Genomic DNA, 27,945 nt, shown 5'->3' on the forward strand with positions numbered 1-27,945 from the left:
CACAGAAGCTGTGTTTTTGTTTTGTCTTTCTTTTGGTGGTAGGGAAGAGCCTGAGAAAGAGTAATGCTGTTCACATTGAGTTATGACTATTCATAGGCAGTCTCAAGTTTTCACTTCTAATTTTGTTTCCTTCATTTCATATTGCCAAGTCTCCATTTCGGTGTTTACTGTGCATACTCGCTGTTCTACAGTTCTGAGATGGAAGAGCGGAGAGGTACAGCCTTTCCCCACCCCCTAGAAAATAGACTGCAATGTTCTTGTACACAGAGAACCTGTCTATGCACCTTATGTTTACCTACTACTGTGTCTTCTGTATGGTAGCCACTAAACATACACCTTGCCTACACTACTTTATGCCTATTTTACGACATTTAGCAAGCAATCTTCACTTGCTGTTTTGCTTCGTTACCTGTTTCATTCTTATTTCAACCAGGCTGTTCCATTATTTTCCTGAGAACACTTTTGCTAAGGTCCCCAAGGACCTCCGAACTGCCACATTCAATGGATATATAAATTCTGAGGTACCGTATGCCATGCGCCTTGAATTTTTCCTTCCCTTGACTTCCCTGCCCCTGTGTGTTCCCAGGCTCTCTGCCCCTCTAGTGGCTCTTAGTCTTCTCTTTATCTCTTCTTCCACCATCTCCCCAAAGCTCCCCAAAGTCGGTGCCCCCAGAATTCTGTTTTATTCCTACCTACCCCTAATCTCCTTGTCACGTTCAGGGCTTTCACTTTATTCTTACCCAAGGCTTCGACCATACGCACAATGCCCAAGCTCCATTTGCAGCTCTCATGTCTCTCCTGAGCCCTGGCCCTGCATCTCCACCTGCCCTCCTTGATAGTACTACCAGGCCTATCGTTATGTCCGCTTAGTAATGCACGATTTCTCCTTCACTCTCCCAATCTGGCCTCTTCTCCTGAATTCCCTATCTTAATTCATGATGTCACCATTCACTGTAAGTCGAAGAAAACTTTGATTCATTTATAATCCATAGTGCCATAAAAACATTATTTAAAAACACACAAATAAGCACATTACAATCTCAAGGAATGACGTTCGTTGCCTAACTACTTTCTGTTAGCAGGAGGCACACCGCTTTGTCTTTAGCATGACACAAAGACAGAAAGGCATGTCTATTCTCCCGGTAGCTTCTAGGAATAGGCCTTAAACCCTTACTCGTTTTCTCCACAGAAGCTGTGTTTTTGTTTTGTCTTATTTTTGGTGGTAGGGAGGAGACATTACACCCAATGGGACTCCAACCCACTTCTAGTTCATCATCTCCTCCCACATCCCTAGACTCCCTATGCTTGAGTCACACTGAACCCTTTATAGTGTGACTCTTCCACACAACTAGCGTTGCATGTGTGACTGCTTCTGCCTAGAGCCATGATTTTCAACAGGGTTAATTTTGCCTGTAGGAGACATTTGGCAAAGACTGGAGACATTTTTTGCTTGTCCCAAATGGAAAAGAGGGCCGCTACTGGCACCCAGTAGGTAGAGGCCAGAGATACTGCTAAACATCCTACAAGGTGCAAAACAGCCCCATACAACACAAAGTATCCAGCCCTCAATGTCAGCAGCGTGGAGATTGAGAATCACTGTCCTAGACTATCCTCCCTGATCTCTCTGCCCGCTGAACTCCAACTCACCTACCAAGATTCAACTCAAATGTCACCACCTCTGTGAAGCCTTCCTCTACCAACTAGGTTCTCTTCTCTGTACAAACCCTGTTACATCTTTCTCACTTTCTCCTATACACCTCTATTTTAGCACATTGCACGTTAGACTGAAATTTTTTTTTGTTTACTAGTGTGTCTCTGTGACTAGAATAGAAGTTCCCGGAGTAGAGACTGTACTTTATTACCTTTTATTCCCAGTGCTTGGGTCAGGGCCTGGCAAATAGCAGGGACTCAAATGTGTGTTAGATGAATGAATTAAAAAGGATACATCTGCAGAGAAAAATCAAAGTATTTCTGAAGCAAACAATTCAACTCCCTGACCCACTCTGAAATTAATATTATAATTCCTCAGTTCTAAGAAATATACATATACAAGCATGTATTTCTCACTAAATTTCCAAAGCTGGTCATTAACATTGTTGTATCACAATTTGAGAGTCAATATTTATAAGCTATGTTGGTTTTTATAGGAAAGATTGTGTTGTTCAAAATAAATGTAACCAAATGTCTCTAAATATGCTGCTAAAGTTAATAAAATAAGGATTGAGAAAATAATAGAACACTAAAATGAGTACATATTTAAGACATTTATTTCAGGAAAAACAACTAAATAGATTATTGAAACATATACTCTTGAGATTAGTGTTAAAGCCTTTTGAAATAACTGAGACATAGTTTTTTAAAGTTATACTATACTAAGCTTAAGCAATTTACTTACTTGGGATTAAGGAACAAAAAATGAATAAAAAGTTTTCCAACAAAAAGAAAACAATGTAAAGCCAAACTTTCTCACAAAACTTGCATGTGTGGGAAGAATGGAAGACATGTATAAGCTCGGGGGAAACGGCAAGGTACTTTAAATAACAGGGTAATGAAAATCCTGAGCATCCTCGCAATGTAATATAGGAGCTTTAGAAAACAACAGAGAAAAATAAAATAATAATAAACTATTATAGATTGGGGGGTAGTCATTTTTGTAACTGGATTAAAACTACCTTAGCTCCTTAACCTGATAGACCCGACAAAACATTACACCCAATGTTGAAATATCAAACACCTACTTTCAGATCAAAAGTCATTATACAGTTCATTAAGCCTTTACAAAAGTAATACTGTATTTCAAAAAGCATATGTAATAAATATATGTCCGCTGTTGTTGTATTCTTTGATAAATAAATGAAATAAATCATGCAGACTACACTAAAGTCTCAACCTCATTCTAAGCTGGAAACACGGAACACAGCCCTGTTGCAGATACAGGTAAAAGTTCTCACTGGATTTACAAAATTAGCCATTAATGAGCTGTTGATGATAAGGAGCTAGAAACTGGATACTATGCTGCTAGAGACTAGTAACTAAACACATAAGAAAAGAATATGTAGTCCGCTCAGTGCTTTAGAAACAAGGGTCCCCGACCAAAGCAGTGATTCAATTTCACGGCTGCTCGGTACAGATAGCTGACATTACTAAATGCTACTCTAATATCAACTTGTTAAATGTGAATCCAGACTCAGCATATCAGAATACTAACCCAGACTAACTGGAGTCATGGGAAATATTTTGGGAGTTGTTTATTTATAAATGAGTTACAATATACCACTATAATTAGATTAATATATAATTATTGATAAACACAGGATTATTTCTAAAACCCCATTATTGTTGCCACTGCTGTTTAGAAAAAACAACATTAAGTATTTCTTAAAACAGTCTTTGATTTACCATTAATCATTTAGATCAATTTAGATCTAGTATATGTTGAATTTAAGGGTCACTATATTGCTTATACTTTTATAAAGATTTTTTTTAATAAACATTAAAAAAGGGAACAACTTAAAGTTCTGCAGCAAATTACACACTTTTGAGTATGTTATAATCCAATAGTCTATCCCCCAAAATAGAATTTGAACAAAGTTAAGGCTGACAGAAAAAAAATATTTGTGAATTTACCTAAGTTTAAATAAAACAAATAAAAGTGTATATTTTTAGCCGTGCAAAAAGCAGTTAGTCACACTTTATAAAAAAACATTAAAAATACTATTTTCAAAAGCATAACAACAACAAACTATATTATTACTGCAAAATCAACCATTTTAAGGATATTTCTGTATTTCTAGGTTAATCCCTGCAGATTAATTACTTCATGAAATGTAAAATAAATTTATAAAATACATGGAATTTCAATTAGCAAACTAATAATATGTTTCTTCATAGTATCACTTCATTGCTTTCTTTTAAGGGATAAAATAGTTAAACAGATTATAACATCCTAAAAGCTAGTTTTTAAACAATTTTGTAAATAAAATGAATAATTCTAAAAGATCAGAATATGAAATCTGATCTTTATTCATCTTCAGGAAAGTAGTTGCTTATATTAACACCTGAGTATTGGGTAATGATTATTATTTACCAGATTTCAAAAGAGAAAAACAAACTAGCAATTACTGACTATTTTATTTACCTTAAGGTACTTGTCCAGAGGTTTTAAAGAAAGTCTTTAATATAGATATTGAGTGTTACATAAACACAGATAAACAGATAAACTACCCACCTGCTCCCCCCCTGAAGTACTTTGTACCGGCATCTAAAATTGGTTTAGTCAGAAAAATTTTTTAATTTCCTGGTATTAAAAATGTTTTAGTATCCTGGCAAGACCTTGCAAATACAAAATTTTTTTAAATCTATTTGAAGTCAAAACACTTAACTTTGGAAAGGCCACATTACATAAAGAACTGCTTCAGTTAATATTCACTAGAGTTAAATTACAAGCAAAGTTATCAAAATAACAAATTAGCGAGGTAACTAGAATATTATGGGAAATACCTAACAACTGAAACCAAATTAAAAAATATAACATTTAAATTTCAATATTGTTAAAAGAGTAAGTTACATTTTAGAAGGCAGTTTTAATTGGCAGCAAAAGAAAAACAGGGTGGAAACAAAATTCCTGGGGTTAAGGGTATATGCAAATGAAAATGCCATTTATTTTTCCTCTGCTTTAACTAGGCAACATAATTGTTTTTTCACAATGATCTAATAAATACATGTATTTTAGAAAAACATTTTTCTCTAGATTCATCTATAACAAAATTTTCACGTTTTTACATAGGGTTTTTATTGTTTAATATTTTAACTAAGCACTCAACATTTTACTTTACTTCACAATGATTAAGGAAGGGAGAATACTATATGAGAATTTTTGAAAGTCAGAATAAAAAATGGAGTTAGAAATTAAACTACTGTGCCACGTGAGGGAAGGGAAAAACATACCAGAGTAAAGTGTTATAAAATAAATTATTATTTAAAGCTTGTTTTTATGCTACATAAATGTTTTATGGCTTAACTCCCTTTGGAAAGTTTTTTTAATGAATATTTTCTACATTGGTAAAATAACAGTGAAAAATTATTGCAGGTTCCTCAGATTTACAAATATTAAGTTTATTACTACAAAAATACTTGCTAGCTAAGGACCAGGAAAGTATATAAAACTGCTAAGTTATAATAAATTTTAACCAACTATTCCATAAAGCTATTCTAACATAAATTAACATTTACCAAGACCAGAAGAAAACTTACCTTACAAGAATGCTTCGAAGAATTAGATAGTTCACTTGTGAAATCACTATTGCTGTCTCTTGGTAAATTAGCAACTTTACCTTCCTTTCCAGATGCGAACTTGATGAGTAATTGAGGTGGTCCCCCTTTAGAACAATTGTGCTTAAGGCTGGACAAACAGGAAACGTTTGGATAAGTTCCTCCCAATGAAATACTTCTTTGTAAAATAGCATGGCTTTTGTTTATCTGTAAATTTGGTCTTTCCAATGGTCCATTGGTATTTATTTGATAATCTATATTTTGGAAGGATGGTAAACATGAAGGTGTCCTACGCGCAAGCTTAATATACTCTGAATCAGAATTAAGCTTAATGTCTGACATCCCTGGTTTACAATCACCATTTGCTGCTTCACAATCTAATGTAGTTGGTTTTTGTTGGGTGAAATGCACTGAAACACAAGAATATCCTTCAGATGACTTTTCAAAGGTAGTCTGATTTGGACTATTATTTGCAGTAACAATTTTCTTTTGCGATGAGCCCTTCCTGTGAAGTGGTCGAATGTCTCTTACTTCTCCGGGAGCACAGATTGTTTTAGATAACCGGAGTCCATTGACAGCTGTTGAAAGAAATCCCTTCGCACTAGCACCATCCTCATTGTGGGCAGTTTCGTTGGGAGAAATAACAAACTGGTGTGAGGTTTGATAGGATCCTTTGCTTGGAAGAGTACCTGTATTTGTTGGAGAAGTCGGTGGGGTATTTGAAGGACTCCTAGGAAAAATGACTAAGGATGAACAACGTTTCAGTGGAATTTTTGAGTTCCCGCTCACTGGCAATTTCATAATCTCTAGTCCATGTTCCAAGTCATCCTGGACAAAAGGAATTGTACTCGTACTTCTTGAAAAAATTTCACGTGGAGTAGTATTCCTGTTGGGCACACTTCTATTCGAGGTATTGTCAGAATATAAATTTCCACCAAAAAACGTATCATCAGTTGGTGGAAAAGTATAACCACTGCTGTCACTGGTGATACTGTTGGTGTAAGAACCTCCACTCGTGATACTTGTGCACGACCCATAATCACTACCGTTGCTGTTGTAAGACCCATGCTCACTGGTCGAAAAGTTACCAAGGCTACCACTGCAAATGGCAGAGCTGCTAAAAAGGTCGCCATCATTCACAGCATTCAGTTCGTTATCAACCACAGCATTGCTGTAAGCGCTGTCCTTCAGGACACAGGTAAACGAAGCATCATCACCATCAGCTACGCCACTGCTAGATTGAAGACATCTACTGTACCTTGATGGCTGTAGTGAAATCTGTAGACAGCTGCTCTTTTTATTAACATTTTCAGGTGAAGGAGCAGATGATCTCTCGTGAGACTTAACGTTTTCCTTTATTAACGGAGGTAGCGCAGTCTGTCTGGGAGTCAGCTTCATTTGAACAACGTTAGATGCTGAAATCCGTGTTGGTCTTTTGAAGCACATGGGAACACTGCTATCCAAATCATCTCCGGAGGTTTCTGACAAAGGATAAGTATTACTTCTTCTGGCTGCAAAGTGCAATCGTAAGCTTTGTGCCATTTGTTCTCATTTCCAAACATGTTAAGGGCTGAGAGTCATAACAAAGATCTCTGTCGGTAGACAGGCGAGAAGCAGCTGCACTGCGTCGAAAGAAAAAATCATTTGTGGTGCCTGAAAGAGCTCTTAAGTAGTAGTCTTTATCCTAAGTAAAACATTAGATACCAGATATCAGAGAAAGAAAAAGACGACCCATTCCTGAGACTGACGTTTCCAAACTGTCTTGAATTGCTTGTAGTCAAAATGCCTTCACTTACAAAGCACTTGATTTCCAGCGACCTTTAAGCTGAGCTCAGCTGCAGCACACTGCCTCAAACACTGCCAACCTTGTTTCAATTATACCTTCTCCAATTTGCATGAATGAGTAACACAAGAACAACAATCTTCTAGCATTTCAAGTTGAAACAGTATTTTTTCACTCCAGCTCTATTAAATGAACATTTAAGTACGTGAATCACAGCGCCTATACTTTCTCCAGCAGAGTTTGACCACTAATATTTTTACCCATAGGGATAAAATTACAGGAAGTTGGTAGGAATGAAACCCCATGTAATTGAGTATCAAATCGAGGATTGAATTTCCAAATAGTAGCCATACTAGGAATCTAGTCAAGTTAGTTAATGCAGAAAGGAATAGAGACTGTTACATTTGTTTAAGGTAAATTCAAACAGTTATACAATTTGGAAATACCAAAACTGGGGGGTGGATTAAAATCTAGCATTAAATCAAATAGAGAAATATTTTAGCTTCCAAAAACACGTCTCATACAAAGTGAAAGCTTAAGGACAGAAATACAAAATTTGCCTAGTAATACTATTGCAAAAATTGAGCATACAGCTGAAAGAAAAAAGTTTAAGAGAAGCTGTCACCAAGCATTTTCTCCTATAATTTTAGGGCCTTTTCCAGCCAAGTAGTACGGTCTTTAAATGATGCCATTTATATTTTGACTATTAAAACTCTGCCAAGAAATAGCCTAAGCAAACATTCCATTAAAAATATATGCAGATTAGACAGAAAAACTATACCCCAATATAGTTTGAGCACACAAGATATTTTATTCCACTGTCTCTGCAATTCATTCACTTAAGAGAGTGTTTTGGTAAGTAAAGAAGTCTAAAAAGAATTTAACACATCAAATAAACATATCTGAATGCCAATTCTGTTCTGAAAAACTCTAAGAGCTCTTTGCTGGCCCCTACTGGTGCGTTGAAACAATCCATCTAGCTGTTTGATATCTATAAAGAAACACACACCATGCTTCATATTTTTTTATATAAACAAAGTACATACTTGTTTACATTTCTGAGTACTAGCACTGCCCTAGAGGTGGAGTTACTACTGCTGATAAAGCTCTCATAGTAGAGAACAGTAGACTATTTGTCCTCTTAGGGGTTGTGATTTTGTACATATATTTTTTTTGCTTTGTATTTATTTAACCTTTACTTTATTTTCAGTTTACTAGGTAATAAAAGTTTAATATTTTAATTTCTGCCCCAAATGTCATAGACCAAGGTGGTACCCTATTTGAAAGAAACAAATTTATTTTTAAATAATACTCTAGGGTATATTTAAACCCCTTACCTGAATTTTATAGCTGGAACTCCAGTAATAAATATATACTGGCTCATTCATAGGAAAGTAAAAGGTAAAATGGTTCAGTTGTTTACACCACATGGTACTACACCCAAGTTGTATTTTTCTAAGTAAGTTTTTTTTTCTCGAAGTAAAAGCAAATATGTAAAATAAATACTTGCACTTTGTTTAAAAAAGAAAACTCCATAAGATAGATCTGTTCTCAACCACGATTTTCTAACAGTATTTTTAATCAATTAAGACATTAAAAAAAGAAATACAGAATTAATTAAATTATATTTCTGACTGGAATGAAACAGTACTATGTTTTAGAATGTGTACAGTAATTGTAGACTTAGTAAGAAAATTATTATATTATTTTGGTTTTGTATAATCTATCTCCTTTATGTTTTTATAGACTTCAATAAATATTCCCTTATAATACTTTTTATTTATAGAAGGAATGTCCTAATCTTTCCACTATACCTTCAAATGACTTCAGCTTTCCTTCGTGAATTAGGTTACGGGTCTGATAATTCAAAGAATGGATCACTTTAATGGTGATCTAATCAATGAGCTCTAACTGTTCAATGTCTGTGACTTAAAACTTCCAGTTCATAAATAAACAAGGCTCCTCCGGGGGTTCATATAAAATGATGAACCTCAAGTATGTGGCCAGATAAATGGTTTCTCTTTGGTAAGCGTCACTATAAACAACAGTTTCATGTCCCCTAACTAGCTTTTAAGCTTCCTGAAGTGTGATGGCCATAACCAAACATTTTTTCTGAGCTCATGCTGGGCACAAAGTAAGCATGAAGTAACACCTCAGAAGAGGCTGGATGGGTGGGAGAATGGTGACCACCATCAGTTACTCTGAATGCCTAATGCTTTAAGGATTTTTTTTAAAAGCTGATCCAGCCACTACCCTAAAGAAATATCAAAGAGCACTACAGCTGGACAAAAAAGAATGATGCTTGAAAAATTTGCAAAGAGGGCTTCAGCCAAGGAAAAGTAAGGTGAGAGAACCACATGCTCTCCCTAACACTCCAGTCTCAGTTCTGTGCTAGAGAGGCTGAAGAGTTTGCATTGCTGACGCTGGTCTGAGATCACACAGGACCTGAACCGAAATTATAGCAGCTGTGTGTGGAACCTGGGGAAGCTGTAAAATGTAGCCCTCTAACCAAACAGATGCCCAAAGAGGGGCCTTAACTCAAGTAGAGAATAGCTGGAGAGCAGTGGCAGCCCTCATCTGGGAGGAATCTATGCAAGTCCTAGAGAATTTCACGTTCTGAAATAAAACAAATAATGTCTTAGGATTAGACTGAAGCTCAGGACCCCATTTTTTGATTATCTACACAGAAAATAATGGGCTGCGCTACATGCTATGGATGGGCTCTAAGAGATCATTCTAGTCATTGACTAGAACTTCGAGGGCCAAAGTCCACCATGAGGATGAAATGCGTGTGTCAGCTTTGCTGAGCTGTTTTGCCCAGTTGTTTGGTCAAACACCAGACTAGATGGTGCTATGAAACTATTTTTTTAGATGTTATTAATACTTACATCAGCAGATTTTGAGTAAAGCAGATTACCTTCCATAATGTGGTGAGCCTCATCCACTCAGTCACAGGCCTTAATCAGCAAAGACAGGTTCTTGAACAAGAAGCAATTCTGCCTCAACACTACGACATAGAAACCCGGCCTCGGTTTCCAATTTACTGGCCTGCCCTGCAGACTTCAGACTCTAGACTGTAACAGCTCTTATCCAAGTCTTCAATCGGCCATCCCTGGCCCATAGATTTCAGACTTGCCAGTTTCCACAGTCGCATTAACCAGTTCCTTAAAATCCCTCTCCCTCTCTCCCTCTCTCTCTCCCTTGCCCTCTCCCTTTTGCTCTCTCACACTCTGTTTCAGTCTCTCCCCTCCTGTTGGTTCTGCTTCTCTGGAGAACCTTGACTCACACAGCCAGTAAAACTGACAAGCACAGCATCTCCACCCAGAGGACAGAATACAGACGTCTCCTAAAGCTTCGGAGGCTGGATGTGTGCGGGTGGACCTCAGGTCAGTGACACAGAAGCTCCAACTTTTTCATCGGTGGGTAAAATTCTTTTAAAGGCACAAAATTCTGAAATGTCCTATCAATGGCAACACCGCCATCGTTATCACCATCACCAAACTATTATAGTTTATAACCCTCAAGTCTAAAAATTGGCTGAAAAAAATGAATATTTCTCAAAACAAATATCATTATACTGCAAATTTTCCCAGATGACTAGAAATTGATTCTGCTGAAAATTATGTCCGTGCTCTTCACTGCACACCTCCAAAGAGAATTTGCTAGGGAAAATAATACATTCTTCATTTAGCAGTGAATGCTACAGGAGAATAAAGATAAAATGATATTCACAGTGCGATAGGCCATTACGGCCACACAGCCAAGCCTGTTACTCCACCAATGGCTACAGTGTGCGTGACATCGCAGGTGATTTGTACACTTCCATCACCTGCGAGAACTAGCAACAAACCAGGGGTTAGAATGACGCGTACCACGCTGTTCTAATTATGTCTGGCTCCCTTTTTCTAGTAAAGTGAGCTTCTTGGGAAAATCTGTGTTTCTAAGACATAGCAGAGTATCTAACATACTAGATATCTTAGCATACCCTAGTTAATGCAAAAAAAAAAAAAAGGTATCAGAGAACCATAAATGCATGAGTCCATGAATGTTAAATAACCATATTTGAATCATGATGAAAAATTTTCTGAGTGCTTTGATAGCCAGCGTCTAATTTTATCGTCACAATAAATTTAGTAGATAGGTGGGGTAAATGTTATCCCCACTTTTTTAAACGTGAGAAGATATTTTCAGAAGGACTGAATGACTTGCCCAGAGTTACAAGCTCAGGGACCAAACCACAGGCAGGACTGAAAGAGGACTTCTAACTCCTTAGTTTGGGGACCTACAATATCTTGATTGAGGCACTCTTTTGTTTTTGCTTTTAGCTTTAAAGGTTTTTTAAATGTTTATACCTCACATTTATAACTCTAGAAATATCTCATTGTTAATATCAGAGTCAATGCCTTTTTTCTTTTGACATATAATGGTACCCCGTGTACTACTCTGTACATAGTAAATGCTCAAGGAGTGTTAATGCACCAATCAGAGTACCGAAAATATCAATTTTGGCAATGAAGAGTCACACCATACTGAAGGTAGTGGCACAAAAGCCTAGACAACTAGGGTGAAAAGCACAAATACAAACTATCCCTCCTTGTGGACAACATGCAAATAACTCACATAAAATACTTCACCAATTATACACCCAAGTATCAGGGGGAAATTCACTTCAGTATCAATAACAGGAAAAATAATGCAGTAATACTACAACCCAGCAATTCAAACCCAAAATATGAATCTTAGAGATACACTCATACATGTACATCAGGCAACATCGCAAGAATGTTTATCAGTCATAAACAAAACTGGAAGCAACACTAACATCTATTAGGGTGGATAAATGCATAAATTAAGATATTATGGGATTTTCAGATGAAGGAAAACTGCATCAATGAAAATGTGTTGTAGATCAATCTTACAAATATAACAAAAAAGTATGTCACAGATGAATATATACAGAGTGATACCATTTTAATAAATTCAATATTATGCCCTTGCTGGCGTAGCTCAGTGGATTGACCACGGGCTACGAACCAAAGGCTTGCCAGTTCGATTTCCAGTCAGGACACATGCCTGGGCTGAAGGCCAGGTCCCCAGTGAGGGCCACGTGAGAGGCAACCACCCACTGATAGTTCTCTCCCTCTCTTTCTCCCTCCCTTACCCTCTCTAAAAATAAATAAATAAAATCTTAAAAAAATAAATTCAATATTATGCAAAAGGACTGTGGTTTTTTAGGGATACATATATACAGCAAAGAAATGACGAACATAATATTCCCCACAATACGGTACTTGTGGGGGAAGAAAAGGAGATGCTATTGGGGAAGGTCCAAGGGGTCTTGAAGACTTTGGTAATGTTAGTTCTTAAGTTGAGTAATAAAGTACACAGATATTTGTCTTATTATTTAAAATAAAAGTTTATATTATGTAAACTGTTTTGTATATATATCTCATAATTAAAAAAACACCAATTCTAGTAAGGAGACTTGGTTTGGGGTGGTGAGCACACAGTACAATATATGGAGCATGTATTATAGAACTGTGCACCTGAAACCTATATTATTTTATTAACCAACGTCAACCCAATCGAATCAATAAAAAGGAAAAACAAAATAAAAAACATCAATACTAAATTTCACTTGGTCCTATCTAGGAGAAAAACAGATCTGTAGAGGCAGGGGGAGGATGGGGGGGGGGACATTCACTATTCTATAGAAAAAAGCAAAAATACAAACAGAAAACGGAGGGCTTTGCAACTGACCATATTGATAACCGAATCATCCACATCTGTCACTCAGCCTTAAAAACTTAGATTGCCAGCTAGTGATGAAGTCTCCTTTGGCAGCATAAAAGCACATTTGCATATTATAGTGCTAATTAATAGATTTTGTTTGCAATATCTTTAGTTACTAGTATGGCTATAATTTCTTGAAGAAAAAAACATATTATGCAGTCTAATACTAAAAACAGATTTTTTAAATAAATCCAGTGTCTGTGTTAGCTAAAAAATAAATGAAACTGTTTAACTTCCTTTTTTAATCAGATAAGCTTTTGAACACATAACACTGTTCTTCAATTTTCATGTTCAAATCTTACAGGTATTAAGAGGGTTTGAAATAGGATCCCTAAGAGACAAAATTAGGAAGAGGAAAGGGCTTCAAGATAGTCTTTAGGAAATCAGAAATCAAAACTATCCTTAAAGAAAAAGTCAGGTTTAACTTTGCTTTTTGCCACTCTAAGAGACGATGATCTTTTACAGGACTTTATTTTATTGACGTACAGAGGATAGCTTTCCTCTGTAGAAGAGTAGGGATTAGAGAGTGGATGGGTTGTTACAACTGGATACAGGCAACCCCCCAAAATCCACTGGAGTAAGGAAGCACAACCCAAGATACTCTGGACCACCAACCAGGGTACATGGATGAGGATGAGAGAAGGCAAGACAGAGAGGCTGGCTTTCCTGTCATCTCCTGTCATAACAGGCTTTGAGTAAGACCTTGCAATCCAGCGAGAACTGACCATCGGGAGAGGCGCCTGGGAGGAGAACGGAAGGAGAGAAATAAATTGGATCTATCCAGAGTCTCCATAACCACCCCCAAATCATCTCTCATGCCACAGGTTCCCAAACCACCTTTCCTCACTGCTTTGCTGCAGTATACCTTGTTTCATATTTCTCACAAGTGCAATGTAACTTACCAATCGATTTTCATCAAACACTTCAAAAAGAAGTCGGTGCTCCTGAGGATGGACCTAAGTAAAAGAAACACAGACTTTCTTTAGAGACAAGTGAACAGTGACCCACAGAGACTGAGAATAAATACCTGAAAATGTTGCCATTTCCTAATTCCTGTTCTTTACAAGATATTTTTTTTTCTGGATCTATTCTATTTTTTATTCTTGTTTATTCTATTAGTTCTCCCTACAAGATATTTTAAATTACATGAGATACTTAATACAAAAGCAGACCAGTCACATGTCACCTATTTTCTAGTGACTTTATCATAACAGCAAGGTGGACTTGGTCGCTCATTTTTCCAATTTCTCTAAAATAGAATGAAAGGAAGTAAAATAACATTTCAAAAGTTATTTAAATGTTTGCCAGCACTTAAAAATATAGACTAGATTTAAACTTATTATCAATTTTATTTACTCACTTTCTATTCATCAGGTTAAAACTATCCAAAGTAGATGTTGATTTTATGGGAATTTGTGTCTGAATCCTTTTCGCACTGACTTGATAAAGGAATTTGTTGCTTCTACTATAGAACGTACAGGAGTAGTCAAAAAGTATAAACCGAGTTTTCACTTATTGTTTATATTTTATACATGAGTAAAAACTAAAATGCAGTATTTTATTTTTCATAGCTGATGCTTCCATTTTTACTGAAATATTTCAATGAGTTAAAATCTACTTAATATCTAAAAGAAGTCAGAGAAAGACAAATACCATATGATTTTATTTTTATGTGGAATCTAAAACACAAAATAAATAAACAAAACAAACTCATTGATACAGTTAACAAATTAATGGCAGCCAGATGGGAGGGGGCTGGGGCCCTAGGTGGAAAAGGTAAAAAGATTAAGAAGTACAAACTCAGTAGTCATGGGTACGTAAAGTACGGCATAGGGAATAAAGTCAGTAATATTGTAACAACTTCGTGTGGGGTCAGATGGGTACTAGACTTGTCAGTATGGTCACTTCATAAGTTATATAAATTTATAGTCACTACGTTGTACACCTGAAATTAATATAATATTGTATGTCAACTGTAATTGAAAAGATTAAAAAATATTTAAAAAACTATTTGATATCAAAAACAAAGAAAATCTTTAGCAATTTTAATACTAGCAGTTAAAATGTGTAAGATAATAGAAAACATATATATTGGTCTCTGCCCTGGTTCCTGGCACCAGAGCTCCTAAAACCCTTGTCATTTCCTAAGCGATAGAGTGCTAAGAGCATCTTTTGTTCTAGTATTTAGTCTTTGACCCCGATTCCTGACTCAATCCCTTCAATTTCCTGGGTGATAGGGGTGTTTTTTTTTCTAGTGAGGTGACTCTGCGTGGGCTCCAGGATGAGGGCTGGTCACCAGAAAGAACAAGTCATGATTAGAAGCTTGGAATTTTCAGCTCTGACCCCTACTCTCTTGCGAAGGAAAGAGGTTTGAAAATGGAGTTTGTGATCGATCATGCCCACGTGATAAAAGCCTCCATGAAAATTCCAGAAGCATGGGTTTGAACACATCCACATCTGGGGAGGGTGATGCACCCCAGTCCCCCAGGTACAGAAGCTCCTGCCCTTAGATCCCTCCCAGACCTCGCCCTATGTGTCCCTTCACCTGGCTGTTCATCCGTATCCTTTATCGTGTTTTTAATAAACTGACAAACACATTAAGTGTTTCTCTGAGTTCTGTGAGCTGCTATAACAAATTAATGGAACCTGAGGAAGGGGTCATGGGGAACCTCTGATTTGTAGCCAAGCCAGACAGAAGTTGTGGGTGACCTGGGCACCTACTACTTTAGACTGGTCTGAATTGAGGTCAGTCTTGTGGAACTGAGCCCTTAACCTGTAGGATCGGATGCTATACCGAGGTAGGTAGTATCAGAATTGAGTTAAAACATAGGCCACCCCATTGGTGTTGCACAAAATTGCCTGGTGTGGGAAAATAACCTCCACACATTTGGTGACCAGAATTATGAGAAGTAAAATATTCTGTGTGTGATTAACAAAGGAAAAATACAGGAGGTAAAGAACTAGAACTATTTTCCCTGTGATAAATATATTGGGTTGGCCAAAAAGATCGGGTTTTTTTGCCCCTGTAAGATGGCTCTAGTTGTTTGAACTTCATTCAAAACAATTTTGTTACTCTGTATTGTGACAGCTGTCATACCAGCGTGCATTTTAAAAAAACCTTATCAAAATTGATGAATTTTTGTGTAGTCATTTTAGTTTTAGAGATGGAAGAAAATACACAACGTTTTTGGCTTTATTATCTCAGGAAAGGTAAAAATGAAACTGAAATGCAAAAAAAGATTTGTGCAGTGTATGGAGAAGGTGCTGTGACTGATCGAATTTGTCAAACATGGTTTGTGAAGTTTTGTGTTGGAGATTTCTCTCTGGATAATGCTCCACAGTCAGGAAGACCAGTTGAAGTTGATAACAATCAAATAGAGACATTAATTGAGAACAATCAACGTTATACCACAAGGGAGATAGCCGACATACTCAAAATATCCAAATCAATTAAGTCATCAGTGAAAATGAAAAACACGTCTTTTATTTTATGGAAAAACCCATACAGACTTTTTGGCCAATGCAATATATCCCCACTCAAGCCGATACAGGACGATGTATAAAAAATTCTCACACTTAGGTTGACTTTTTTCCCTATGATAAATATATTACATTGAACACTGTAATATTTTAAAACTTAGTTTTACATGTCAAAAGCATTGCTAGCCTTGATAAAAGAGATACTTAAATACCTAAACTTTACTTCCTTCTGAGAACATAATCCTAATTGTACCTGCGGCAATGTGCCCAGAATCACCACACTGCACAACTCGGGGGATAATTTTTTGAAGTATAACATATATTTAGTATAGATTAGTATAATGTATACTAACTTTAAAAATACAGCTTGATGATTTTTTATATGTGTTTACTGTGTCATCATCACCAAGAACAACATATCAAACACTCCATTCCACCTTATGTACCGTTTGCCATGTGAATAGAGCCCTCTGGACTTGTTCAGCTTTGAGACTCTGAATATCTCTATCCAAAAATGGTGACCAAAGAGGCCAAAGTGATAGCAGTTATTGGATGGCACTTCTAGAGAAGCTCTTTAAATAGGGCTGTCTCAACTGGAACAGATGGTCCCCAGGCCCTTTGCATTTCTTTTTCCTGCCTGGAACCTGGATTGGATAGCTGGCACTCCTATAGCCATATTGTAACCATGGAGGAACTCTGAGGAAGGAAGCCCCAATCACCAGCTAGACACCATACGAATAGAAAAATAGTGTAAGACAACAATATTTTCTAAGATGTAAAGGAAGTTTGGAGAGAGGAGATGAAATTTGAGCTGGGACTTGAAAGATGGGAAGAACTGAATAAGAAAGTTTAGAGAACATTCACAGCAAGGTGATGGCATGAGGAAAGGCATAAGGAGAGAATGAGTATGTTCCAAGGAGATCAAATGGGTAAGAACACTTTGGTATTAAAAAGTGGCAAGAAAATTTTGGTTAGTTAGCCTAGAGCCGGGCTGAAGTCACTGAAACCCAAAAAGGGAGTTAAGACTTGATTGACAGGGAAGAAAATGAAGGTTTTAGAAGAAAAATGACATGACATAGGTCCTACGTAAGTATTATTTTTGTCAAGTGATACACAAAATGAATTGGACTGGAGAGAGACCCAGGAATCCACAGGGACTGTGGTCTAGTAACTCAGAATGGAGTGATGAGAGCTCAGCCTGGGACTGTCCCCATGAGAACAGGGAGGGAGACGAGGCCATGAAAAACATTTTGAGGGAAAGAAATCTGAAGTCTCAGTGTCTATCAAAGTACCTGGCAGACACTGTAGCCATTCAATATCAATAATGAATATTCTGCCCTGGCTGGTGTGGCTCAGTGGATTGAGCACCGGCCTGCAAACTTGGGGGTTGCTGGTTTGATTCCCAAGCAGGGCACACACCTGGTCCCCAGTAGGGGGTGCGCGAGAGGCAACCACACACTGATGTTTCTCTCCCTCTTTCTCCCTCCCTTCCCCTCTCTCTAAAAATAAACAAATAAATAAAAAAATCTTTAAAAAACCCAAAACGTATAGTAAGTTCTGTAAGCTCTAGTAAGTTCTAAGTCCTAGAAATTTAGCTGGTGGATTCATAAAAAAACAATGTAGGCATATTTTAAAAAATAGCTTTATTATAGTATAATTCACATAGCATACAAACGACCCATTGAAAGTGTGCAATTCAGTGGTCTTTAGTATATTCATGGAGTGTGCAACCACCATTACAATTTTAAAACATTTTTATCCTCTCAAAGGGAAATGCAATACCCTTTAGCAGTCACTGCTAATTTCCTCTCAACCTCCCCTTTTTCAGGCAACCTGTACTTTCTGTCTCTGCAGATTTGCGTATTCTAGAAATTTAATGTAAGTGGACTCATACGATATATTGTTTTTTGTAACTGGCTTCTTTCACTTAGCATAATGTTTTCAAGGTTTACCCATGTGGAGCATGCATCAGCATTTCATTCCTCTTTGTAGACAAATAATATTCAATTGTACGTATACATCCCATTTTGTCTGTTCATCTAGATTGTTTCTACCTTTTAGTATAATGAATAATGATGCTATGAACATTTATGTACAAGTTTTTTTGTGGACATGTGTTTTAGATACATTCTAAAATAAAAACTCCAAAAAGTTAAATGAAACAGATAAATATTTTTATAATCATAAAGCATTATATTAATAGGAAGTACCTTACCATTTTTATTTACTTGTTTTATGTCTTCCTACTTTGTTTATCTACAGTTATGTATAACCAACAAATTTTAAAATAAATTACAGCTACACCACCATGGGCCCTGGCCAGGTGGCTTGGTTGGTTGGAACACTGTCCCCATGCACCAAAAGATTGTGGGTTCAATCCCCCATTGGGGTTAGTATGGGAGGCAACTGATTGATGTTTCTCTCTCACTTCAATGTTTCTCTCTCTCTCTCTATCCCTTCTTCCCTCTCCAAAATCAATAAATATATCTTCAGGTTAGTATTAAAAAATAGATATACAGCAAAGCTATCATTCAGAATGGAAGGACAGATAAAGTGCTTCCCAGATAAGGTCAAGTTAAAGGAGTTCATCATCACCAAGCCTTTATTATATAAAATGTTAAAGGGACTTATCTAAGAAAAAGAAGATGATAAAAAATATGAACAGTAATATGACAACAAACTCACAACTATCAACAAGTGAACCTAAAAACAAACTAAGCAAACAACTAGAACAGGAACAGAATCACAGAAATGGAGATCACATGGAGGGTTATCAGCAGGGAGGAGGGAAAAGATACAGGGAATAAGCATAAATGGTAGGTGGAAAATAGACAGGGGGAGGGTAAGAATAGTATAGGAAATGGAGAAGCCAAAGAACTTATATGTATGACCCATGAACATGAACTAATGGGGAGGATGCTGGTGGAAGAGGGGGTGCAGGGTGGAGGGGGATAAAGGGGAGAAAAAAATGAGACAACTGTAATAGCATAATCAATAAAATATACTTCAAAAAAATAAAATAAGAAATAGATACACAGCCAGGGGAGAAAAACCCAAATAGCAAAAAAGATACATAGTAAATTATAATTTTTTTCTCTTATCCTTGTCCCACCCTCAGAGAAAATATTGTAAATAGTTTCTTTGGTCCTTCCAGAGATATTTTCTACAAATAACAGCATTTGAGAGGGCATTTCTAGATGTTTATTTTTCCCCCAAAAGGTGTAACATGTACACAAGGTTTTGCACTTTTGTTCCTTTAACCTATTTTGAAACTAATGCTCTGTCAGTATACATATATATATCTGTCTTTTAAAACAGCTGACGTGAAAAAATTAAATAAAACATTAAAGAGCTGATGTGGATTTCATTGTATGGGGGTGCATAATTTACTTAGTGCTTTATTCATAGGGTGCCCCTCTTCTCCCTAGCCAACAGAATTCTGATTTCATTCAAATACTGGAAGGTGTGTCGGGGCCGACAGCCACTCCCCACCCCCAGGGGATGAATCCTGATTCCTTTAAGCCTCAGAGTAACTCCATCCTCCTTACCAAGGATGGGGTTAGAAGTAAGCACATGACACAGTTCTGGCCCAAGACATATGCATCAAAGTCTCTTGGGGGAACTTTTGGAAAAGTTTTCAGAGAAACACAAGGGAAAACTCTCCATTTCTGCCTCTGGACATCATCGAATGAGGCTGTGATGTTTGGAACTGTCTCAAGCATCTTGGGACCATGGACAGGAAGCCAGAGAGTCCCAGAAAGGCTGGGTCAGACGTGACTCCGCTCTGCTGCAGCAGTCGCCACCCTTCCTCTATGATGCTTTTTGTGATTAGAGATAATAAATGCACTTATTGTTTACAAGACAATATTACCTGTTCCCTGAAATCTGTCACTTGAAGCTGAAAGCATCCCAAATGATATACTTCCTCCGAAGATCTTTCCTTAATCTCCTAGATCAAGGAAATCCCCTAAATTCCCTAATATCCCCCTGAGAGTCACCCCCTAACATCTGGTTGTTCCTTTCCTCATGCTGAGCACACTGGTAATTATTTGGGAAACATGTTCATAGGGCTTCACAGTAGACAGTAAGCTTCACTGAGGGTGGGACTGGAGCCATCTCATTAACCAGCATTAGCAAAGTGCCTGGGAAATGAGCATAGGAAAATATCACGCCAATTGTGTGTGCGTGTGTGTATGTATAGGTGGAGGAGTATAAATGTATTGATAAAAATACCAGAAGATCACATAATCAGTGGTTTTATGGAGATTAAATTATGGCTGATTTTTATTTCTCTTTATAAAAATACCTATTATGTACCAGTTACGTCGTTCTGTAATATAATACAAATACACACATGAACATACACGCATTAGGTAAATATAACATGATGAGTAGGAATGCTAACAATACAAAGAGAGCACCAGGGGAATGGAGGGAATGGAGTGGGCTGCCTTCTTCGTATGTTCGTGCACTGCACTTACGCAGAGAACATAATGTGTGCCTTGCACCTGATGCAACTTTTTTTCATCCTGTAATTCGTCTCCCTTGGTCTCATGTGAGCAACTATACATGCAGGGTTTACTGTAATTTGCTGCTGAGCACTAATTCCAATTTGGAGTGTCCTCTGTTTGTCTCGAACAGTAACAGTGCCCCAGAAAAGATTTCTTTGAGTGTCAATGTTTTCTCAGAGATATAAAGGCTCCCATCAACTTCTGACCACAATTTCCATTTGGCCAAGTGCCCAATAACCAAGTTTTTATTGTGGTATATTACCTCAACAGACAGTTTTACGTGAACACATTCGATTGAAAACATTTTGTGCTATGTATAAATAATAAGTGACAAAGGGGAAGGTAGGGGCCCGTACTTTGTACAGAATAATGCCCTTTGTACAGAAAGTACTAAGTCACCATGTATTTTCAGTTCTTTATCTAGCTGTGATGAATCAGCACTGATCCACTCAAATTTATCTAGTTATCTCTGCAATACATTTGCAAAATTCTGATAGAAATAAATGTGCTGCCTATGGTCTCAGAATAAAGAAGTGCTGGCTAGAACACTTGGTAATAGTGAAATTATGGTAGAAGAAACAATGAGTAAAAGGCAATAGAGTCCTACCCTGGCTGGGTGGCTCAGTTAGTTGGAGCATCGTCCTGTACACCAAAAGGTTATGGGTTCGATTCCCGGTCAGGGCACATACCTAAGTTGTGGGTTTGATCCCCAGTTGGGGCACATATGGAAGGCAGCCAACCAATGTTTCTCTCTCACATTGATGTCTCTTTCTTCCTCACTTTCTCTCCTCTTGCCCTTCCTCTCTCTCTAAAATAAAAATTTTATTTTTTAATATATTTATTGATTATGCTATTACAGTTGTCCCATTTCCCCCCCTTCACTCCACTCCATCCCGCCCACCCCCTCCCTCCCACATTCCCCCCCTATAGTTCATGTCCATGGGTCGTATTTATAAATTCTTTGGCTTCTACATTTCCTATACTATTCTTACCCTCCCCCCTGTCTATTTTCTACCTACCATTTATGCCACTTATTCTCTGTACCTTCCCCCCTTCCCCCTCCCACTCCCCTGTTGATAACCCTCCATGTGATCTCCATTTCTGTGGTTCTGTTCCTGTCTAGTTGTTTGCTTAGTTTGCTTTTGTTTTTTGTTTTAGGTGTGGTTGTTAATAACTGTGAGTTTGCTGTCATTTTTACTGTTCATATTTTTTATCTTCTTTTTCTTAGATAAATCCCTTTAACATAAAATAAAAATTTTAAAAAAGCAGTAGAGTCCTGAACCTGGTTTATCATTTACAAATGACCTTCTTCCTTATTTTTGTGATAGCATCTCTAATTCAAAAGTAGTACTAACCCTGGCTGGTGTAGCTCAGTGGATTGAGCACAGGCCTGCAAACCAAAGCACTGCTGGTTCAATTCCCAGTCAGTGCACATGCCTGGGTTGCAGGCCATGTCCGCAGTAGGGGGTGCACTAGAGGCAACCACACATTGATGTTTCACTCCCCCTTTCTCTCTCCCTTCCTCTCTCTCTAAAAATAAATAAATAAAATCTTAAAAAAAAGTAGTACTGAATTTTGAGCATCCTTTCTAATAAGAAATCAAGATAAAAAATGAGAAGATTTTTAGTTACAGTTTTACTTTTTTTTTTAAAGTATTTTTTCCTGGACTGGTGTGGCTCAGTTGGTTGGGTGTCATCGTGCAAAGCTAAGATCACTGGTTTGATTCCCAGTCAGGGCACATGCCTGGGTTACAGGTTGGGTCCCTGGTCAGATGCATGCAAGAGGCTACCAATCAATGTTTCTCACATCATTGTTTCTCTGCCTCTGTTTCTCCTTCCTTTCCCCTCTAAATAAATACAATTTTTAAAAATTAAAAAAAATTAATTACAATTTTAATTCCTCTAACAGATACCTATATTTTCTATTTCTATTCATACTGGCTTTGCTAAATTTTTGGCCTTTAAAGTTTGTTTTCATTTTAGCTAAGTTGTTAAAATTATTGCCATCAAGTTGTCCATAATATTACCTTATTTATTTTTTGTCTATAGGATTTTTTTTCATTCCTTATATTGGTTATGTTTTTTCCCCTCTCATGTTTGGACAAGCTAGGTATATCAAAGAATCACTTTAGTTTCATCTATTTTCTCTACATTTTATTCATTTTCCATTTCATTAATTTCCATTCTAATTTCCTTCTATTTATTTATTTATTTATTGCTTAAAGTAGAAACTTAGATCATTGACTTCTTAGTCTTTTTTCTTCTCTATATAAAGGTGGAAATTTTTCTCTAAGCACTGAATTAGCTTATCCCATATTTTGATATGTTATTCTTCATCCATTAGTTAAAGTGTTTTCTAACTTTTCTTATGATTTCTTCTTTAATCCATGGCTTATTTAAAATGTTGCTTAGTTTCTAAATATTTGTGGATTTTCCAGGCATATTTGTGTTGCTGAATTCTATCTCAACTCTGTTGTACTCAGAGAATATACTCTGTTGCATCTCAACCTTTTAAATGTATTCAGACTTGTTTTATAGCCCTGTATATAGCCTCTCCTCACGGATGTTCCATGGGCATATAAAAATGTGTATTTTTCAGATATTAGATGTAATGTTCTGTACACGCCAAATAGGTTAAATTTACTGATAGTGTTTTTCAAATCTTTTATGTACTTACTTTTTCTGTCAGGTTGTTTTACCATATCGAGAGGGAAGTAACAAAATCTTCAACTACTCTGGATTTATCTATTCCTCTACTTAGTTCTGTCAATTTTGCTTCATAATTCTAAAGCTCTCTCACTAGGCACATACAAATTTAGGGTTATATGTCTTCTTAATAAATAAGCCCTTTAATAATCATGTATTATGCCTCTTTATTTTTGGTAATATTCTTCATCCTGAAGCCTACTTCATCTAACTTTGATACAGTCACATCAGGGTTTTGTTTGGGGTTTTTTAGCTTCATGTTTGCGTGATAAATCCTTTTCTGTACTTTTCCTTTTAACTCGTCCATGTCTTTATACTCAGTGTTTATCTTCTGTAAATAGCATACAGATGAACCTTATTTTTTAAAAAATTACTGAGATGGCTGGCTTCATGACTATCACTGTTCTAGTTTTGCTCTATTTGTCTTTATTCCTCTTTTATTCCCTTGAAAATATTAATCAAGTACTTCTTGGTATTCCATTTCATTTCTTTCATTAGATTTTTACCTATAATTTTGTTTCAATTTCTTAATAGCTGCTCTGAGGATTATTACATGCATCCTTAAACATCACAATTGTAACAGCCAGAGTTAAGCCACTCCCATCTCCTTCAGATCCCTTTCCAGGAAACCCTCATAGTTGATTGACAGTCCCCAGTCAATCTTGCATCTTTGCATCTACCCATTGTGTTCTCCTTGCTTGCTACTGAAGACTGGACACAGTGGGGTTTCAACAGCCTGGCCATTCTTGCCCAACACAGGACTTCTCTAACAGACAACCTTTGCTGGGAAATTCTCCATCACCCTGGATGAGACTTTCTCAGAATGGAGCTCCAGTGTAAGTCTTTTCCTCTCCAGTCTTTTCACACCTCTCCTTGCACAGGTGTTAGGCCTGCATTATGATAAGAAGACTCTCCCCATCTGTGCATCCTCTGTCTTTGACCTTCATATTTAATCCCATCTTGGTGTCTGCTTCTTAGAGGGCTCAAGCCAACACTGATGGTATGGGTAGTGGGGTTTTAGGATCAGCCCAAGTGCACCTGGCAGACCAGGAACTCCCCTCCCCATCCTGAGCTGAATGTAGGACACAAAGTCCCAGACATAAGGTGGTGGCCCAGTTCCTAAAGATTTCTCCAGTGATGTCCCGGGAATATGTCCTGGTGGAGGGGAACACGCTTGCCAGCGTGGTGTTTAGGCACTTGAAAGACAGGGAGAACAATGCCTACAAAAACAATGGAGTTGGCTAGTTACTACTACTCTGTGTTGCTGACTTACAGAGAGATAATGAAAAATTAAGGACAGACAGCTAAAGGTTAAATATGTCAGACAGAGGGACTCTTTGGTATCTGAGAAAGAGGACTGCATCTTCTGGAGTAGAAAAGAGGACACAACTGAGGAACAGTCTCAGATGTGACAGAGATGCAGAGCTCACAAACATTTAAATGCTCAGCCACTGCAGGTCTAGTATGTTCAAGTCAGGGCCCTGGCTGAGAAAACCTGGGACCCTGACGTGTAGTCAGGAGGATCTGGGTGAATGCTCCTGAGGTTTTGGTTCTGTAGGTCCCTAACCCTTGGAGCTGGCAGAGTAGCCCATCCCTCTGTAGTAAGAGCTAGCACCTCCCCCATGCGGGGAGACACTGTCGAGGCTTCTTCCCCACAAGGAAAAGGGGTTTCTCCTCAGGAATTCCTCTAACCTCTCTTCTAACTACCAAGATAATAATAACCAGTGTTAAATCCCAGCAAAACCCAGCTGGGCTTGATATACGATGAGAGATTATTATATTTGGAAGCAGCTTCAAGAATTAAAGAGCATGCACTAGTAGGAGCCCGAGAAATACCCCTGAGACTGTAACACTTGATCAAAGGAGCAGAAACATAAGACTGGATAAGCAAGATCTCACTGACCTGGGATTTAACATCCTGTCAAGGACCCCGTGAGATGAGGCAAACTTACTGCTAGGGTGGCTCCTAGAAACCTGAAAAAATAATGAGCCAAGTGGAAATGCCTGAGTCTCCCTAGCAGATGGCAGAATTAAAAGGTCCATGAAAGTGGCCATACTCAAATGAAATATATATAAATATAAATGAAGATATATATATATATATATATATATATATATATATATATATATATAGCCTCATGACATATCATGAGGCCAAAATACCTACACATTTTTATGCCCAGAGGACACACCATTAACCACAGCGATCAGGCATATGTGCTGGACACAGGGGCAGCAGCACCACCAGGAAGTTCAATGGTGGTTCTCTTGGGCATGCTAGGACTGATGGTAGGAAAGGGGGTCACAGAGCTGGGTTCCTACACAGTCGTGCAAGGAGATGATCCTCCCCATCTCCAGTAATAGAGGCCAGCTGGTGGCATTTCACTGCCAAAATCAAGGGGGCTGCAATTACTGTAATGACCAGACAGATGAGAGGGACAGTGAAGCAGACCTGACTTGATCTGCAGAGTACACAGCACAGCAGCCCCAGGGGCAGAACAGGCACGTGGCCAATGAAGGTGCAGTGAAGACTGACGTACAATGAGAAGACAACAACAGAGAAGCTAAGGACAGTTTCCCTAATTAAAAAATCACAATCCCTTGTCCTATTCCCCAACCTGAGCCAATAGTCTGATCGAAAGCCCATTGACTAAAGAAGTGACCTAGTCCTTAGAAGGAAGGACTCTGCCTCACTTCAGGAAGTATATGTTGTAATGATCTCCCCTCCTCCTCTAAAAGGGCTACGGCCATTTACTTGGATGGAGTGTATACAGGGTAAAATGAATACTCAGATAAACTGAGGACTGTTGGAAACAGGGTCTGTGTTAACACCTAAAAACCCAAATCATCACAGCTTCCCTACTAGAGCAAGGACTTGCAGGGACCAGAAAATAAATGGAGTCCTGGCTAAAGTTCAGCTTACACAGAGTCCACTGGCTCTGTGGGCCCACCCAGAGTCATTTCCCTGGTTTTCGAGTGTAAAATTGGGATTGATGTACTGGAAGTTGGGTCTCCTCACTACCACAACCTTGATGGCTTATGGGTTAAGAACCCATAGTGAGAAGGCCAAGGGGAAGCCTCTGAACTGTCCTATCTCTGGTCAAGATAGTAAATCTAAAACAACATTGATTAGAAATGACCACAAAGCACAAACAACAAAAGAGAACAATAGATAAATAATAGAAAAATAGCTAATTTTTAATCAAAATTTAAAACTTTTGTGCTTCAAGGGACACCATCAGTAACATTAAAGGATAGCCTACAGAATGGAAGAAAATTTTTGCAAATCATGTATCTGACAAGGAGCTTGTAATTTAGAAATATAAAGAACTACACCTTAATAACAGAAAGACAAATAACCCATTTGTATAACGGGCAAAAGATCTGAACAGACATTTCTCCAAAGAAGATATACAACTGGAAAATAAGCTTGTGAAAAGATACTCAATGTCCTTAAGCATAGGAAAATGCAAATCAATGCAATTAAAAAATGGGCCAAGGACCTGAACAGATACTTCTCCAAGGAGGACACGCAAAGGGCCCATAGACACATGAAAAAATGCTCAACATCACTAGCCATTAGAGAGATGCAAATCAAAACCACATTTAGATACCACTTCACACCCACAAGGAGGGCTAAAATAAAAAGACAGATAATAACAGGTATCATTAAAATGCGGAGAAATCAGAACTCTCAACCACTGTTGGTAGGAACGTATATGGTACAGCCACTTTGGAAAACTCTTTGGCAACTCCTTACATGATCCAGAAATCCCACATACAGGTATATACTTCTCCAAGTGAAAATCTACATCTCACAAAAACTTGTACACAAGTTATGTTCATAGCACCAATATTCATCATAGTTAAAAAGTGGAAAGAACCCAGATGTCCATCAACTGATACATGGGTAAAGTATGTTTATCCATACAATGGAAAAGTATTTGGCAACAAAAGGAATTGATGTACTGATACATGTTATAACATGATTAAACTTTAAAAACATTATGCTAAGTGAAAACAGGTAGACACAAAGGACCACATGTTGTATGATACCATTTATACAACATGTACAAAATAGGCGAATCTAAGAGACAGGAGTAGATTAGTGGTTGTGTGGGAGAGGGGCAGGTGTCGCGGGAAAAAGTGGTGACAGCTTGTGTATTTGGTTTCTTTTTGGGAGTGATGAAAATGTTTGAAAAATGATTTTGGTGATGACTGCACAGTTCTGTGCACTAAAAATAACTGAACTGTATACTTTGAGTGATTTGGATGTTACATGAATTATATCTCAATAAAGTTGTTTAAAAAACAACAATATTGCAGCCTGATGGGAATGCTAGTGATAAGTACCACCAGAAAAGACCTAAAGGATATGAATGTGGCTCCCATATGTTCGTTT

General features: G+C 37.6%; 1 protein-coding gene across 9 annotated transcripts in view; it reads right to left on the minus strand.

Moving 5' to 3' along the window:
* Positions 1-27,945, minus strand: part of NEDD4 (NEDD4 E3 ubiquitin protein ligase) — a 113,868-nt gene that overhangs the window by 61,017 nt on the left and 24,906 nt on the right. For 3 of the 9 annotated variants that reach the window (XM_045201641.3, XM_053928557.1, XM_053928556.2), the window contains 2 exons: positions 13,750-13,803; positions 13,573-13,587 (listed from right to left, as the gene is read on the minus strand). In XM_045201641.3, coding sequence (XP_045057576.2) covers positions 13,573-13,587; positions 13,750-13,803 — 69 coding nt within the window. Of the gene's footprint in view, positions 1-5,253; positions 7,006-13,462; positions 13,588-13,749; positions 13,804-21,527; positions 21,647-27,945 lie in introns of those variants that run through there. The other 6 variants (XM_053928558.1, XM_053928559.1, XM_045201642.2 and 3 more) reach the window with 6 other exon arrangements.

This window comes from Desmodus rotundus, chromosome 7 (assembly GCF_022682495.2).
Source record: "Desmodus rotundus isolate HL8 chromosome 7, HLdesRot8A.1, whole genome shotgun sequence".
NCBI classification, from domain to species: domain Eukaryota; kingdom Metazoa; phylum Chordata; class Mammalia; order Chiroptera; family Phyllostomidae; genus Desmodus; species Desmodus rotundus.